This window comes from Pezoporus occidentalis, unplaced genomic scaffold, assembly GCF_034315485.1.
Source record: "Pezoporus occidentalis ecotype Australia unplaced genomic scaffold, CSIRO_AGI_Poc_V1 ctg143, whole genome shotgun sequence".
Lineage (NCBI taxonomy): Eukaryota > Metazoa > Chordata > Aves > Psittaciformes > Psittacidae > Pezoporus > Pezoporus occidentalis.
In genome coordinates, this window is record NW_026913241.1 from 709,028 (window position 1) to 725,181 (window position 16,154).

General features: G+C 43.2%; 1 protein-coding gene and 1 long non-coding RNA gene across 2 annotated transcripts; one reads left to right on the forward strand and one right to left on the reverse strand.

The window, feature by feature from the left end:
* Positions 1-595: 595 nt before the first annotated feature.
* Positions 596-10,832, forward strand: CAVIN2 (caveolae associated protein 2). Its single transcript, XM_062609995.1, has 2 exons — positions 596-1,036; positions 8,233-10,832. The coding sequence occupies exons 1-2, from the start codon at positions 644-646 to the stop codon at positions 9,025-9,027; spliced, it is 1,188 nt and encodes a 395-aa protein (XP_062465979.1). The 5' UTR covers positions 596-643; the 3' UTR covers positions 9,028-10,832.
* Positions 978-3,668, reverse strand: LOC134159258 (uncharacterized). Its single transcript, XR_009963093.1, has 3 exons — positions 3,411-3,668; positions 3,044-3,180; positions 978-1,094 (listed from the first exon to the last, which is right to left on the reverse strand). It is a non-coding gene; the product is annotated as an uncharacterized LOC134159258 (long non-coding RNA).
* Positions 10,833-16,154: the final 5,322 nt, after the last annotated feature.

Below are 16,154 nucleotides of genomic sequence, written 5' to 3' on the forward strand. Positions count from 1 at the left end.
GAATTTCTTCCTCACATCCAGCCTGAATCTCCCCTCTTTCAGTTTAAACCCATCACCCCCATCCTATTGCAACATGCCTTCTCCCCATCTTTCTTATAAGCCCCTTTTAAGTACTGAAAGTATATATGCCTAAAATTATATTAATATTTTATAACCACAACTATGGTAATATTATGTTAATATATTAGCATGCTTTGGCCCGTTAATGTTAATTTATTATCATAATCGCTATGTTTTATACAGCAACTATTTTTTTTTTTTATTTTCATTATTATTAAACTCCTTCCGATTCAACGAGACAGGCTTTAAATTCCCAAGAACTCCCCCAGACCATCAGCACCACGAATCTCAACTCCTCCTCCAACAACCGCATTCCGCGGTATCTCCTGCCATCTACTGATGCTTGCGAGAAGGAGAAGACTGCATTTTGCCAAGTGTGGGGCTAGAATCCCCCCCTTTGCTGTTCAAATACACGGGGGGGGGACGGGACGCTGGGAGGCACCGGGAGCCCGGCCCCGATCCTGGAGACCGCCCGGGGCGGGCCGGGATCGGGGCCGGGCTCTGCCCGAAACCTCCCCTAGGGAGGGGAAGGCGCAGCCCTTAAGAGCGGCAGCGGTTTCGGCCGTCCCATCCCGGCGCGAAGATGGGGGAAGCAGCGGGAGGCAGCGCGGTGCCTCCGCTACCGCCGTCGGAGGCGGTCGGGGGGCAAGTGAATGCCCTGACCGTGCTGGCCTTGCTGGAGAAGCTGGTGTCGATGCTGGAAGCGGTGGAAGGGCAGCAGCGGCAGATGGAGCAGAGGCAGCGGGGTTTGGAAGGGGCGGTGCGGGGTATTCAGGGGGACCTGGGGAAACTGTGCCGCAGCCACGGGGCGACAGGGGAAGCGGTGGAGAAGCTGCTGGAGAAGTCGCGGAAGGTGTGCGCTCATACCCGCGCCGTGCGGGAGCAGCTGGAGAGGCAGTGCGACCAGGTGCGGCGCCTGGAGCAGCATCACGCGCAGCTCCTCCGGCGGGACCGCTTCAAGGTGCTCATCTTCCAGGTGAGACACTGCCCCCCGGCCACACTGGAAAAGACCACTGCTGCTAACTCCTAGCACGCTTAGGGAAAGAGGAAAGAGTTGGTTTTCATTCTGGCCAAACCTGGGGAAAGAGCTGACTTCTTACTAACTCTTAAACTCGGCAAAAGAGCTGTCTTCTTCCTAACTTCGGAAAAGTCCTTTTAATCTTGGCAAACTTTGGGAGAGTCCGCTTTAATTCTCAGCAAGTTTAGGAGAAACACCCATTTTTACTCTTATCAAACTCAGGGGGAAAGCCTGTTTTGCTAACCCCTAGTGAACCTGGGGAAGGAACTGTCTTTTTTGCTAAGTCTTGGGGAGTCTGGGGAGGGAAAGCCCTTTCTTAGTTAACTTTTTGCAAACTTTGTGAAAGAGCCTTTTAACTCTTGGCAAACTTGGAGAAAGAGCTGTCTTCTACTATCTGCTATTGGACCTGAGGAAAGAGATCTTGTTTTGCTAACTCGTAGTAAACTTGGGAAAAGCGCCACCTTTTATTCTCAACAAATCCGGGGAAAGAGCCATCTTTTACTAACTCTTAGCATATGTGGGAAGGAACTGTTTTGTTGTGGGGTTTGGAGTTTTTAAGTAAACTTTAAGAAAGGGCTTTTTTTTCCTTTTAATTAGCAAACTTGAGACAAGAGCACATAACTTTTACCAGTGCCCCTAAAAACTGCCACTGCATCTGCCCTCTGGATGAGGAGAGGGGAAGTGCTGCAGCTCCCTGTCACGCTCAGCCTCACATCCTGCTTTCTTCCTCAAGCTGGTGCAGCCCATTCAGGGATGAGCTAAAAAATCCAGCTAAAAACTCAGCTTCCTGGGATTCCACCCAGCGATAGCAGCAGTTTGCATATTTTCCCCTTTTTAAGGAATGGCCTGGACAGAACATGGCGTGAGCTTTAACTAAACAGGACGTGACTTTCAGATCTTTGACAAAGCGAAAAGGAGAAGCCATACCTCCACAACACCCTGAGGGAAGAAAGGAAAGGAAATGCAGGGCTGGAATAGCCCCAGCTCAGGCATGTCACCACCTCATCACACTAAACTTGTTGGCTGGGTGTTACATCTGTCAGTCACTAACTCCCCTCTTTGTGTTGTTGCGTGTTATGTCTATTTAAACAACCCCAAAACAACAGAGCAGTGCCTGATTTTCAAAGCTGGCAGGCCTGGTTAGTGCAGAGGTGCTTCCCTCAGAAAGGAAGCCCCCACCTCCTGCTTATTGTTCTCCCAAACTGCAGTCCTGGCTTGCCAAGCCAGAAGAGGAGGAGCTGTGGCATGTACCGAGCGTGGTAGTTTCCATCCCAGAAGGAATGTAGAAATTATTCCAGGAACTGGGTAAACTAAAAGACACATGTTCCCTGTACTTCTGCAAGGACCGTATGATCCATTACTGTAAGCCAAGATACTGCCATCTCCCAGGCCCTGCTAGCTGGCTCCCACCTCCAGGTTCTAGACCTAGACCCTGAACACTTCCCATGGGGAGGGTGCATCAGCGTGGCCTGGGGGAAGGCAATTCTATTGCATTTATGCTACCTCCAAGCATGAGAATTAAGGCCTTGCCATAGCAACTACAGCGTCTTCCTCCACAGAACTAATATTTGAGCCTTTTAAAATGACATAATGTGGAGCATGAAGCTAAAAACACAGCTGTGTGTGTGCAGTACAGGTCTTGTTACCTCTGTTAGGGATCCCCATTGCTGCTGCCTAGGGGCAGTGATTCGCAGGCACTGGGTGAAGTTACAGTAAAGCTCACCAAGAAGAGTTTGGAGGGTAAAGCAAGCAGTGTCCTGACAGGGGAGGGCTGGCTTTGCTTGCTTCCTGACACTGAACAGTATTGAAAAGCTAAGGCTTATTTAAACCTCCAAGCCTTTCCTTGGAGTCCTAAATACTGAGTCATAACTTCACAAACCCAAAGCAAACGACACAGGTCTGTGTCCCAGAACAACAGCTAAAGAAAATCCACTGCTGCTCCACCACCAATCACTAGGCTGGTACCTTCGGACAGCAGGTCCTTCGTTGCTTTTACAAGGATTTAGTTGACTTTGGTCCTGTCTATATTGGAAAATACATTGCCATGCTGTGCAGAGATGAGCATAACCAATCCCAAACTGATGGAGATCAGGAACATAAGCCTTGGAAAAGAAACACTGCAGTTAAATTCAGTTAAAAGATCAGCTGTCAACTGGGAATTGCTCCTGGCACTGCCCTGCTGCTGGCTGGAAAAGCTGGGTGGCCAAAAGAGCTTCCCAGGGCATGGGAGGAGCTGGGATTTTCCGCTGGGGAAGCAGCCACACCTGGAGGGATGGTGGGTGCTTGCCAGGCCATGCCCACACATCTGCTGCCAGCACAGGCTGCACCTTACCTGTGTGCCCACCACCATGGCATCGCCCTGTGGGGTCTCTTACAAGCTGGAGGTGGGATGACCTAGTAGCAAACAGGGCTACTGCCTTGCTAGGATAACTAGGATACAGAGGGAAAAGCAGAAGGCTGGCTGGGTTTCTCTCCTGCCCTGAGCAGGAATCCATGGAAAAACAATTGCAGGAAGGAGACGTCTCAACAATGAAGCCGTACTGATGCCAGATTTATGTAAAAACAAAAGGGAAATCTGGATGTAGGAGACTTCAGCTGGGGGGGTTCTTCTTTTCCACTGAAAAAAAATCCCCAAACCAATCCCAAACTTCACACTGCATTTTTCTCATTAGAACCCATTTTTCCAGTTTAGGAAGACAGCTTGGCATGAAAACAAAAATGCACGTTTGTGATTCAGTTCTGCGTTTATCATCTACCTCATACTCTTTGATTCTTGGTGGGGGCACTGAGCATAGCCAAAACACGACTGAGCTCCAGCTCTGCGTTTTATGAAGCTATGTTGCTGCTCGACAACATCAGCTTTCCCTCAGCGTACACACTGAGAATGAACTGCATTGAGAAAAGGTCACCTATTTACATATTTGCCATTAAAATGCACTTAGTTTTCTCTCCCCTAAACTGTCTGTATTGTTCCTATTTTGCATAGATTTATTTAATTGGTGACATATTTTAAGGGTGCTCCATTCCCAGCATTTGGGGATGCAAAAGTTATTACAGATGCCACAAGTGACACAGCGATTCAGCAAAACACTGAAGTGACTGTTTTAAAAATCCTTGTTAAGCTTTGGCATTGTTCCCCTCTATTTTGTTCCTGCCATGTGACCAGCTTTTGGTTCTGGTTTGGTGGGGGCTTTGTTTGCCTTTTTTTTTCAGCTGCAAAAGCAAAACACAAGATAAAAAAAGGCTCATGTTTAATTTGAAAATTAAAATCTCATATTTACTGATAAATAGGACAGATTAAATAAGTCAAAATTATAGCATGGGGTCAAGTACACTGATACTTGAGCCCCTTTCAGATGCTGCTCGTGGTAAATGCTTCAAACTGAAAGGAAGCAGGAGAAGGGCACAGAAAAGCAGCTACTTGATTGTATCTTGTTGTTTGGGTCATGGTAATAATCTTTCAAATAAGCAACTTCAAACTCAGAAATGCACAAGTGAGGGAAGCAGAAGAATTATAGGCTGGTAATGCTATCATCTCACTGCTGAATGTCCCACTGGGGCCTTGCAGGGAGAGTATTCTTATATTGATTAATGACAAAAATACCTTGTACGGCTCTTAGGACTCAATTCAGTTGTGCTGCAGGAGGTCAAGGGGAAAGTGCAACCCCTGCTCAGCCTGTACAGGATGTGCAAATAGGCACCTAGCAAGTTCCCCCTCCTTGACCACAGCCCCAGCCTGCTCCCTGCCCTCATCCCTTCCTGTGGTGACATCCAGGTTTGAAAAGCCTGTCCAAAGGAAAGTAGGTGGAAATATTGCTGTTTTTAGAAGGATTTGTCATCTTTTTAGCTATTTTGTGTAGCAAAACAAGTTTTAGACTGGCAATTATGTAGGCATATAACAGCATCTACAAAGTGCAGAGGCGCCTAGACCACTGAAAGCATTGGGAAATGCCATCTTGTTTTTTTGAAGGCCATGGCCACTCACAACAAATCCAACAAAAATCGAAACCAAAGCACACCAATTGCCCTTATGCAGCATCAGAAATGCAGCCCTCCTGAATAAATTAACTACCTGCTCACTCAGTTTTGTAGTACACCATTATGGATCTTATCTTCTTCCCTGGTAAAAGATAGGGATAAGATTATGACCTATAGAAAGCTCCAGAGAACGGCTGATCAAAGCCACAGGGAAGGCACTGATTTTAACTGTGCTGGTATTACTAGTATTAGCAAGACTTGTTTTACACAAAGAATTGAACTATTCTATTTGTCTCCTACATGGAAAAATTAAATTCAGAGGAGGTAGCTACCTACAGTCAAGCTGATGTGAGAAAATGCAAGTGCTGTTTTTGAACTCGGATGTGGAAAATAAAAAGATGTAATGCTTTCTCAGAATTTTAGGTTAGATCAAGAAGAAAAGATCAAAGTTCTACTTTTTTTGGCACAGAAAATAGTTATGCAGTTTGTAACAGCTGGCATTTTTCAGTGCATTGTTCTAGCTTTCCTAAATGAAATACCAGACTGCTTGAAAAATGCATCAAAACAAAACATAGCTGTCATATAAACTTGTTAGACCAAAAAGTTACCAATATCCCACTTAGAATATGTTATCAGTAACCACATTTGAAATAGAAATGTCTGTGCCATTAGAGCGCTCCTACCATACCACCTTTGTATTTCCAAAACACTTAATTTATTTTCATTTGCATTTTAATAGTACCTGTGATCCTAAGGTCTCTTAGAAATGTGAGACAGGAGAGCATGTCATTCACATTTTACAAGAGATGCCCAGAGACTTACGTTTTCCAGAGCCATGCAGGAGGCTTAGAGAAGTGATTTCTTGACTGACTGATAGCTAAAGACTACCTAGAAACTGCTTTTAATTGAATCATTAGCTCATTATGTAGTATACCTTAATTTTTTTTTTCTCTATAAATACGGATCACTTGACAGTCTCCCTTTTACTCAGCCACAACTTTGATAAAAAAAGAAATAAGATCTATGTCCATATTCTTCTAGAGACTGCATGCAGTACTTTGGTTTAATGTGAATACTGCAGACACAGAGCTAAACTGACCTTGAGAAGAGCCACACAGGTCCATCTCTGGCTTAGGCTGTACTGTGATCCATCTCATACAACACCACTTTCCTAGATTAAATACTTTAAAGGCTACAATCCATCTTTAGTCATTAAAATCGGAGTTCTCTATGCCATTCAGACACTTACACCTGAATGTTCAGCTGTTTAAAACTGCATGTGATTACCTAGGTTTGGAAAGAATGCACAAGACACGTAAATTATGCTTCACGCTGAGTTGTCATGCTCTGGGGAATAATTTTACACTGCACCCACTCATGTAATCCATATTTCATTAACTGCAGTGGAGAGAAAATATAAATATTTGTACTGCAGCTACTGCTGCTTTCACTTAAAGCTTGTGCAGGTTTCCTTTGTTTTGTTACCTTGGTCATTGTCACTGATAGTTGCAATAATGTTACAGGTGTTGGGAGAGGAGGGATGGCTCTATTAGATGTTCCACTGCAGGCAAAGGGCTTGGAAAAGCTTTGTCTGTGCCAGTGATTGTGGCTGAGGCTGCTGGTCCAGGAAGCTGTGTAGAAACCCTAGAAGTAAAGCACATACGAACTGTAAAACTGCCAAATTGCCATCCATACTTTTTGTTTTACAAGAGATACTCGTCAACACACTTAAATCACAGTATATATGATTATATACTGTATATGTATGGTATAAAATGATCCTGCCTGGCCACATGCATATTCTTGAGTTCCAGAAGCACTACAGGGAAGCCAGGACTATTTTGTTTCCAAAAGCATTCTTACAGAGTGTCAACAGCAAATTTAACCCAAGACACTGTTCTCTCCAGTGATCACAACTGCATGCTCAGTCCTGAAATAATGAGCATGAGCTACGAAGTGTATGTGGCCTTTCTTCCCCTTAACTGTACACTCAAGGCCACTAGGGACAGATGTGAGACTATTACAACCATTTCACACAGAACTTACCGTTTTTCGTATCTAAAGATAAATGGGAAGGGGGGAGGTGAGAAAATCCTTCCAATCCATGCAGCTAAGTGATACTGCATGCACTCTGAGAGTGATAAAAAAGATAATGAATGGAGACTATGCAGACCTAAGGCACAACAATTCCAAGAGGAAAAGGGAGCATGCAAGGAGTCTCATTTTCTTTGCAGGGCAGATGTCTGCAAATCCTACCACAGAACAGTGTGTTCATTGTGCTGCCTCTGAACTGCTCAGGGTTGCAGAGCTTCAGCCACAGAGGTCCTTCATTAAGAGTTGCAGCTTCTGCCCTCATTCAGCCTGGTTTGTTTTCAGACATCTTCTCTCTTTCCATGCCCTCTCTTGGTTTTGTTTCTAAACAGCAAACACTTTCGTGCTAGCTAGAAGTGACTAGTGTTTCCTATGTAGTATAATATCTGTTTATTTTGTGTGCCATAAGCATCTTTTTCAAGGAGTTCTGTCCATATTTTTAATATTTACCAACCAGATTTATTAACTTTTTTTCCTGTAAATAGCCGTAAAATGGCACATACTCTAAACATCATGGACTGCACGGCTTCTCAGTATCAACAATATGTTTTTAACAGCAACATACATTCTGCTGTAATACAATGAAAGTGCTAACTGCATTTGCCATCTAAGGTACCTGTTAGATGCAACTAACATCTCTGCAGAGATAGTGCCAGTCCTTGGCTAAAGAAGGTGAAACCTGCGGGGTTACATGACTTCTGTAGGTCTGTGTAGAGTCTGCAGTACAACCTCCTTAGCCACGTCTCCCTCTTCCCCAGGGATGGGTGAACAAACTTTACCTCTGAACTTGTATTAAAGAGTATCTAACTTAAATGACAAGGAACAGGATTCCCATTCTGTACACATTCCAACTCGCTCTGAAAGAGAAATCTCACAGCTCAGCGTTCATTAGTCTTTAACTTTACGAGATAATGGTTCAGTGGGCTTTGAGTGGTTTGTTACCGGTTAAATATACTGAGACAAGAAGAAATGTTCAGCAGTCTTCATCTCATTAGGGTGTGTGGGGTAATTGTTGAGGGTTGTGCTTTGTTTATTAATTTAGTGTCCTGTGAACTATGAAACTCAAATATTGTCAATTCTTTCAGGAGGAAAATGAGATCCCTGCCAGTGTTTTTGCAAAAGAGCCTGTTCCCAGCATTACAGAAGGAAAAGAAGAACCTGTGGATGAGAACAAAACGCTGGAAGAAACCTTGCAAACAGTGGAGTTGCACTCGGATGATGAAATGTTTCACGAAGAAGATGATTTGGATGACAGTGCAGAGGAGAAAACAGAAGAATCAAGAGCTGAGAAACTTAAAAGATCCAGCCTTAAGAAGGTAGACAGCCTCAAGAAAGCATTTTCTCGCCAAAACATTGAGAAGAAGATGAACAAGATCAGCACAAAGATCGTCTCCCCTGAACGGAGAGAAAAGATCAAGAAATCGCTTACTGTACATCATCAAAAGTCCTCTTCTTCAAAGACTTCAGGTTTCAAAGTATCGCCCCTCATGTTCAACGTGAAGAAAGTCCGTGAAGGAGAAAGCCCCGCTGAAGCTGAGGACAGACCAACAGAAACTGCAAGCAATGACCAAGGTGAGAATGAGGATGAAGTGTCATTCGCCAGCATGCACTCAGATATGACCCCTACCACCTCACTGACTGAGGAGGGCAAAGCAGTAGCCGATTCTCTAGAGAAAGAAGCAAGAATGGAAGGGAATGCCATGATGAACAACAACATCGAGCTGTCCATTGTTGAAGATGATGAAGAGTATGGGGTGCCTCTACAAGTTTCTAGCCAGAAACTCTACGATGAAAGAAACAACCCAGTCGGTGCAGAAATGGAACAATCTGATGAAGAAACGACCCAAGCAGCTGTCCTGCAGATAGACCAAACGGCATAATCAATCTGAGCCTTCTTTCTCCTTCCAGATACACATGGTTTTACTTGGGCGAATAACTGGTTTCTGCTACACAGGCAATAGTAGGGATTCAGTTTCTTCCATCCTTTTCTCTGCAGTGGTAACTATTGCATTGTTTTGGAATGCAGAGTGAACAAGGTCAATGACACAGGCTGCAACATGCTCTGTTTTAGGCCAAATCACTGGTGTTTATTAAGTTAGAGATGCTGCCAGCTGGTGTAAGAGACTGGCAGGAAAAGAGTATGCGTAGTAGAAGCAAGCTGGTCAGCTGGCTTTCTTATAGTTGGGTCAGAGGAATGCGTGGAGAGTAGACAAAACCCAAACATTTCTGTTTTTCTTCTTTCTAAGTATTTTACAGCACTGTGAGTATTTTTGCATGCAAATTTAGAAATACCAATGAGGACATTTGATTTCGGTTTCCTTGCTATGCTCCATGAATACTAACAGCCTCAGTAACCGTGCATACATGTATAGTTTGTTTGGGGCTTTGCTCCATGATGCTGTAAGACTAAAAGAGCAGAGTGCTTAGAAGCCAAGAAGTTGGTTCCATCCATTTCAGTAGGGGAAAGGTTTTTACCAATAGTCTCTTGCTATTTCACTTAGAAGAAATGACTGTGTTTAGGTGGAAATGAAAAGTTGTTTTTCAATCTACCAGAGTTATGGAAGTACACTAGTGACAAGCATGAATGTATGATCAGTTACTGTACCTCTGCGGGATCAGAAATTGAAAAGGAAAAAAACCAATCGAAGGGATTTGATGGAAACATGGAGATAGTTGAAGAAAGTATGTGATGCTATGAAATATATAAAAAGCAAAAAGAAACTCCCCACAATATTAAATCTATACACCTAGCTTAAAGAATATATACTCAGATAACACTAATTCTTAGTTTTTATAGCGATATACTATCAGACTTTGCACATGCACAACTTCGTATCTCAGAGTATTTTGAAAATAGCATAATTTATCTTTTTACAAATTATTTCCTATATAGAGCTATATTTACACAGAAGAGTTAGATAATTACAGGGATGTAAGGACAACTTTTTCCAAAAGGTGAAACACTCACTTAGGCATGTCTAAAGGGAACAAGGTGTTACAGACTGAACTTCATGGCAGGGATGAGTTTACATAAGGATGAGTCTGCAAAGCCACAGGATTTGATTCTCTGCTAATAACTTTCATCAAAGCCACCTACCTGCTATCAGAATTACAAGTCTGTCATTTTTCAGAATTAATTGAAAATGAGAGGTTACAGGGTAGCTTGTTTGCTATGAATGTTCATTCCTGTCACTTAACAAAACATAAGGGGGAAAAGGAGGAAAGGGAAGCACAATACCCACAACAGTTACCTTACATCCTTGGTTGTTTATGCAGTGGATTATTTTTTATTTTTTATATACATATAAAACTCTACTGATACTTAACATTGCACTATGAGGTTGCTTCATTCAACTCGTATTTAGAATCACAAATTACAGGGGAAATAAAAACTACAGCAAAAATACCATTATGAAATGATTAGCAGGTATTACTCCACAGGGTTAATATCTGTAACCAGTAAATCACACTGGAACTTAGTCACTAAGAGCTTAGTGTAGGTGAGTATTATTAAGAGTTAAGCTCTTAAGTGTGTGATATCATATAGGTGATACTGTTTGTGAGAGAAATCTTGGCATAACTCGTGCAGCTATATTTTTATTTTGTATTAACTACAATGGATTTCCATCATTTTTACTTGTAACTAACTACAACTATGACAAATAAAAGCATAACATAAAACAGCCATGTCAGTCTTTGGAGAAAGCAGTCTGAGAAGTTGGGAAAGATGAAATTTAAAGGTCAAGCATTTATTACTTCAGTTCATGTCCCTGTTGTACCTATACCATTTTCTCTCTCATCCTCTCCTGTACCTGTACCATTTTCCTTCTCATTCTCTGCTGTTCTTTACCACCACAAATACCAGTGCTTTGCTTTCTAGATGCTTGTCAGCTCTCTAATCTGTCTGAACATAGTCAGGCACTTTCCAAATCTGCTAGTTCCATCTGCATTTTTTATTAGACTGCAGCACGCTTTTAATACTTTAAATAGTCCCAAAAAGCGTATTTATACTGAAGTGTATATTCTGTTTATGCACACAGATAAACTCACGTCTTCTAGAGTGCCACAAAGTCTATAGCAGGCTTAATTTTACTGACAGACCAAAGAATGCATGTTTAACCTTTATGTAACAGCTGTCAACTTCCCACAGCCACCAAGTGCTAACCAGGAACCCCAGCATCATGTTTACATTTTGCTTTCAGATAGGCCTGGTTTGTTTGTCCTGCTAAGCTTTCATTCAAACAATACCCTTGGCCATGCTTTACCCAGTTTTAGAGACGCTGAAATGAATCCCATGCGCAGTGTTGTAAGAGCATTACAGTGCTATCCAGAAAAAACACTGGAAATGCAGATACTGAGCATCTGTGAGAATTAATTCAAATACCCACTTCAGGATACACTACACACACCACCATCAGTTGAAGGGCTAGAATTAAATTTTTTCTCCATCATGATCACAACATTTACAAGGACGTGCAGGCCTGTAATTCTAACAAACATAAGAGAGCACATTTTCCAAGAGAAAAAAGATATTAACTCATGAACGTCTGCTTTTGTGCTATCTTACAAACCAGAGAAGAAGCTGAAAGGATCCTGAGAAGTCCCCCAAGCTGTTTCTTCCACTCTCCTTCCATTCTTCCACTAGAAACATTAGTCTTGCAAAACTTAGTGTTTGAGGGAGGAGACAGACTGCAGCACTGTATTCTTTCAAGTATCTGAAGCATGTGCCTGGATCTTGTCAGGCTGGCAGATGTCAAGCATATGCAGGGGTATTCCAAGCTTGTGCTGACAGGTTTGTCTACATAATTACTGGTTAAAAAAACAGCTTGTTTACTCTTCTTGACACGATAACATGGGTACAGCGCCTGCCTGCGCGCTTCACTCATACCATTGCTCCTTAGAAGACCCAACCTGTTGGCTGCTGCAGGGATTCAGAGTTTGACCTCCACTGGAATCAGCGGGATCTCTGCACAAAGAAAGAAGGTGTGATAAAGTCCTGATGGTATAAATATTTAAACCAGCAGCACTTGGTGGCTGCTGATACTTCCATTTTCAATGCCAGAAAACCAGCTGACATTTCTGTCCCCTTTTAGGGGAAAAGGGCACACAGCATCGAGTTGACCCCCACGTGCTAATCCCTGAGCCAGCTTCTCTGTGAAAAGACACAGACAAGGGCTTTCTGAAACATATCACTGTCTAATAAGAGTACAGTGAAAGCCCCCATACAGGCCTGACTGAAGCACATTGATAATTAAAGAGAAAGAAGAAAGTGAAGAAAAGGACCAGAAGGTAAAATATACCTGTTTGCCCTTTACACTGATGCAAGGAAACCCATTTGTTGTTATAGGCTGTAATGCCAAACAGTTGTGCAGCTGATGACTTATAGTCACACACTTAAAAGAGGTAAACTTGGAAGAATTAGCGAAGTAATGGCAATTGGATAGAGGGCAAACTGTTCACCAAGGTACCACTCCAACCCTGAAAGTCAATGAAAAGCTTTCAGCTGGCTCAAACGACTCCCTCAGCCATACAATGGCTTTGGGCCACATGTACAACTCCTGTGACCACCAGTGAGAGCTGTGTGCATAGCTGCAGGACATGAGATCTGTGTATCTCCCCAATCCAATCTGCTTAGCTCATCAACAGAATAAAAAGGCTTACTGCCATTCAGCACAGCAGATGCAACGGGGTGGCAGAAAGGAAGGCTATAGCCTGCTTTGTGGGGTGCACTGTGAGCAAAATCTCAAGCTAAGTTCAAGTGTTTGCTGTTAGTAACAAAGGAGAAGGTGTACCTCCAACTCCTGAAAAGAGAGTCAGGTATGCAGGCAGAACAGTGACCCACTAAGATGCACACGCTCACTCTGGGCATCAAGGGGTATCAGATAGTCTTCCTGCATGCAGAGAAACAGATCGTCCATTCGGAACAAAGCAAGCACACAGCTGTCTGGCCCCAGTCCTGATTAGAGTTTTGCCTAGGCAACTAAACAACTGGCAGGAAACAAATGCCAGAGCAGCCCAGAGGGTGCTGACTCAGCACCCAAGTATCCACTGCTGCCTGACTCACAGCCCTTGCTGTCCCAAATTAATGGAAAAAGGCTGATAGCCACTTTCCACCACTTTACACTGACCCTTGCCAGGGTTCTGCTTCAGGAGCTGTGTTTGAACCGGGATCAACCCCAGGCTGAGTCTAACTGCATGCATAAAGAAATTCTAATTCTCATACTTGCAGCTGTCAGTGGTGGCTGATCTTTCCTGCCCTCCTTTTGATCAAAATGCCTTTCTTCCCTTCCTCTCACTCCACCAAGTCATTTGCAGGAGTCTGAAGTGCACACTAATTCAAATAAGCAACTCTAACTGCATGTTAAGAACTGATAATCAATGTCATCTTTAATTTTTCTTACATGGTTATCCCCTTTAATGGAGTGTGCTGCAGTAACTGAGAATAAATCTGCTTTGGGTTAAGCTAGAGATTGTTATTTATTTTTCTTTCAGATCAGAGATTAATACTGCTGTATGACCATTGGCACGAACCTCTTTTTCCATAGCAACACTAAAGAGAACATAAACTATGAGTCATAATTTCTCTCTGGAGGACTTTTTTTGTAATTATGATCATTCCACAGTTCCTAAAATATGTCAGCTGATATATAGCTCTGGTATAACAGCTTTGATTTTCCTTCATTTGAACACACAGGCAGAAAGAAGAGACTTCCATTATTTTCTCCTTCTCAGGCTGAGCTAAACGCTACACAAAGTACTATACATTCATTATTCATTATAACCATGTGGCTCCTAAGAACTCCACAGCAATGTTTTCCTTATAAAGGCAGAACAGGTTTCCTTGCTTTCAATAACCTTAAATGATACTGACCTTCTATAAGAAAACTCATGTCCTTCCCGAGATGGGTAGTAAATTGGGGTCTGACAGCTGGAATTGATCCAAACTGGAAACCATATTATATTGGGTGGCAGCAAGGTTGCACACTAGCACTGCTCCTCTGCCAGTCAATAGCTTTAAACTCTCCAACATTTCCTCTCCCACAGAACACAGCTGCAAAACACAGAACAAATTCAGTAGTAACCGTGATTCTCCTTACTCCCTTCAGTGAAAACCTGGCCATGGAAAAACTTGTCCATACAGTTCCTTGGAATATCTGAACAGATGATCACACCAGATCACCACAAGAGATTGTAAGACTTTTTGTGTGTGGCTGTCTCTTACACTTCCCTTACAACACAGTTTGCTGCATGCTGATGTGAGGTGCTCAGAAAGCCTGTAGTGCCTGATGCAATAGAAGAATTAGGAAAGACAATTAGCAAACGGAAGGACACACACATCCACTCAACAGTCAGAATCCAGAATGGAGAGACAGAACACGCTTATGCCTCTCACTGCTCTGCAGTGTGATCCCCAACAGCTAAACCAAATCTAGACTGCACCAACACAAAGGATATGTTGTTTGCTCTTGCCTTGCCAGCACAAAGCAGGGCACACAGGCTTGTGCAGGCACACAGTGTAAGACCAGAACGCCAGCTAACATGTTATCAATCACTCTACAGACTTGCGTACTCCTCCCTAAAGGTTTGAGGGGGAAAAATAACCCCAACCCTTCAAATTCCTGAACACAGAGAGCGGGTCATTGTAACACCCTATGCCATTAACTCCAGCAAGGAGAGTCCGGCTCAGTCTTCTTTATTCCCTTCCATCAAGCTTAAGCTGCATAGAAGCATGGGTGATGCGAACTGTGCTGGATACTGAAAATGTGCAAGACAGTGTTAGGAACAAATAGCACACAGGGGATGTCTACACTGCACACCATGTACACATACCTCATTTAGATCGAGTACTGGGCACAGCCTAACTACAGAAACACAACACTCCATTCAAGCAAATTTATCTCATTTCTAAGCTACTTAGCTCCTGATGTCCTACAGTATTCATTTAAAGCAAGCTTCAGCATCTTTTCAGTACACCGCCAAATACAGTTATGTATGCCCTGATATTACTTGTTCTTTCTGACATGCCTGTAGGCAAATGAGCCCCATGAGGGTGACAACATGAGCTGCATTAACCAGCTGCCTGGTCCCTGAATCATTACAACTCAACACAGCACTGAGAGAGACATGGGAAAAGGGACAGTGAGAACATCTGACTAGCGGTAAACGAAGTATGAACACAGAAGTTGTCTGCATTTGCAGTCAACTGTCACTTCCACACTATCACAGTGAAGGCTATAAGCACTCTGTGACTTCTTTAAATAGCCTTCATTTCCCTACAAGGTTTACCATTTTACTGTTGATGATTGCTGGAGACTGAAAGTCACTGAGCAGGTTATGACTGAAAACATTAAGGGGTGATATGTCATGTGTAAGAGCTGTGTAAACAGTCCCATGTAAATTTAAATAGCAGGAGCTTTCTGTTTGCACGTTCAGGCAGAAGCCTTTTAAGCTGCACACCTCTCTGAATGAAAGGCAAGCCTGTAGTATATGGAAGCATGCATTTCTAGGTTAGGTTCAACAGCACGAACTTCTCCATTAAACCATGGTCGTGTTATGCAGCAGCTCTAAAACACTATATATGTAATACGTATGACATCCAGTTGCAAATAAGGTGAGAACCCAGAAAACTTTTTGTGGCATTTCACAACATGGACTCAAGTTGCTGCAGAGACTCAAATCCTCGCTTATTACCACCAAGCCCTTTTTATCCCCTTGCTCAGTACTTTCCCACCCTGCACATACATACAACGTTCAATCTTATTGGCCCCTGTAAAACTCTCCAGGTAAATAGTCCAATCACAATGCTGCAGACCCTCTCACAACCCCCACATCCTCTGGCCTCCAACTGAGATTCCCCCCACAACTACATCCTGGCCCATCCTCCCAAGGCTTGCTTGTTTACCTTCCCTGTCTTTCAACTCATCGCCCCAGGGCTTGTTAAGCACCAAGGCCTCAGAGCTCACTCCCAAACTCTTTTTCATGCAAATCTTATCGCCTTCACTCCCCA

Coding starts and splice junctions, on each gene's coding strand:
- CAVIN2 (XM_062609995.1), top strand. CDS start 644: ATGGGGGAAGCAGCGGGAGGCAGCGCGGTGCCTCCGCTACCGCCGTCG. Junction 1,037..8,232: donor TCAAGGTGCTCATCTTCCAG/GTGAGACACTGC, acceptor CAATTCTTTCAG/GAGGAAAATGAGATCCCTGC.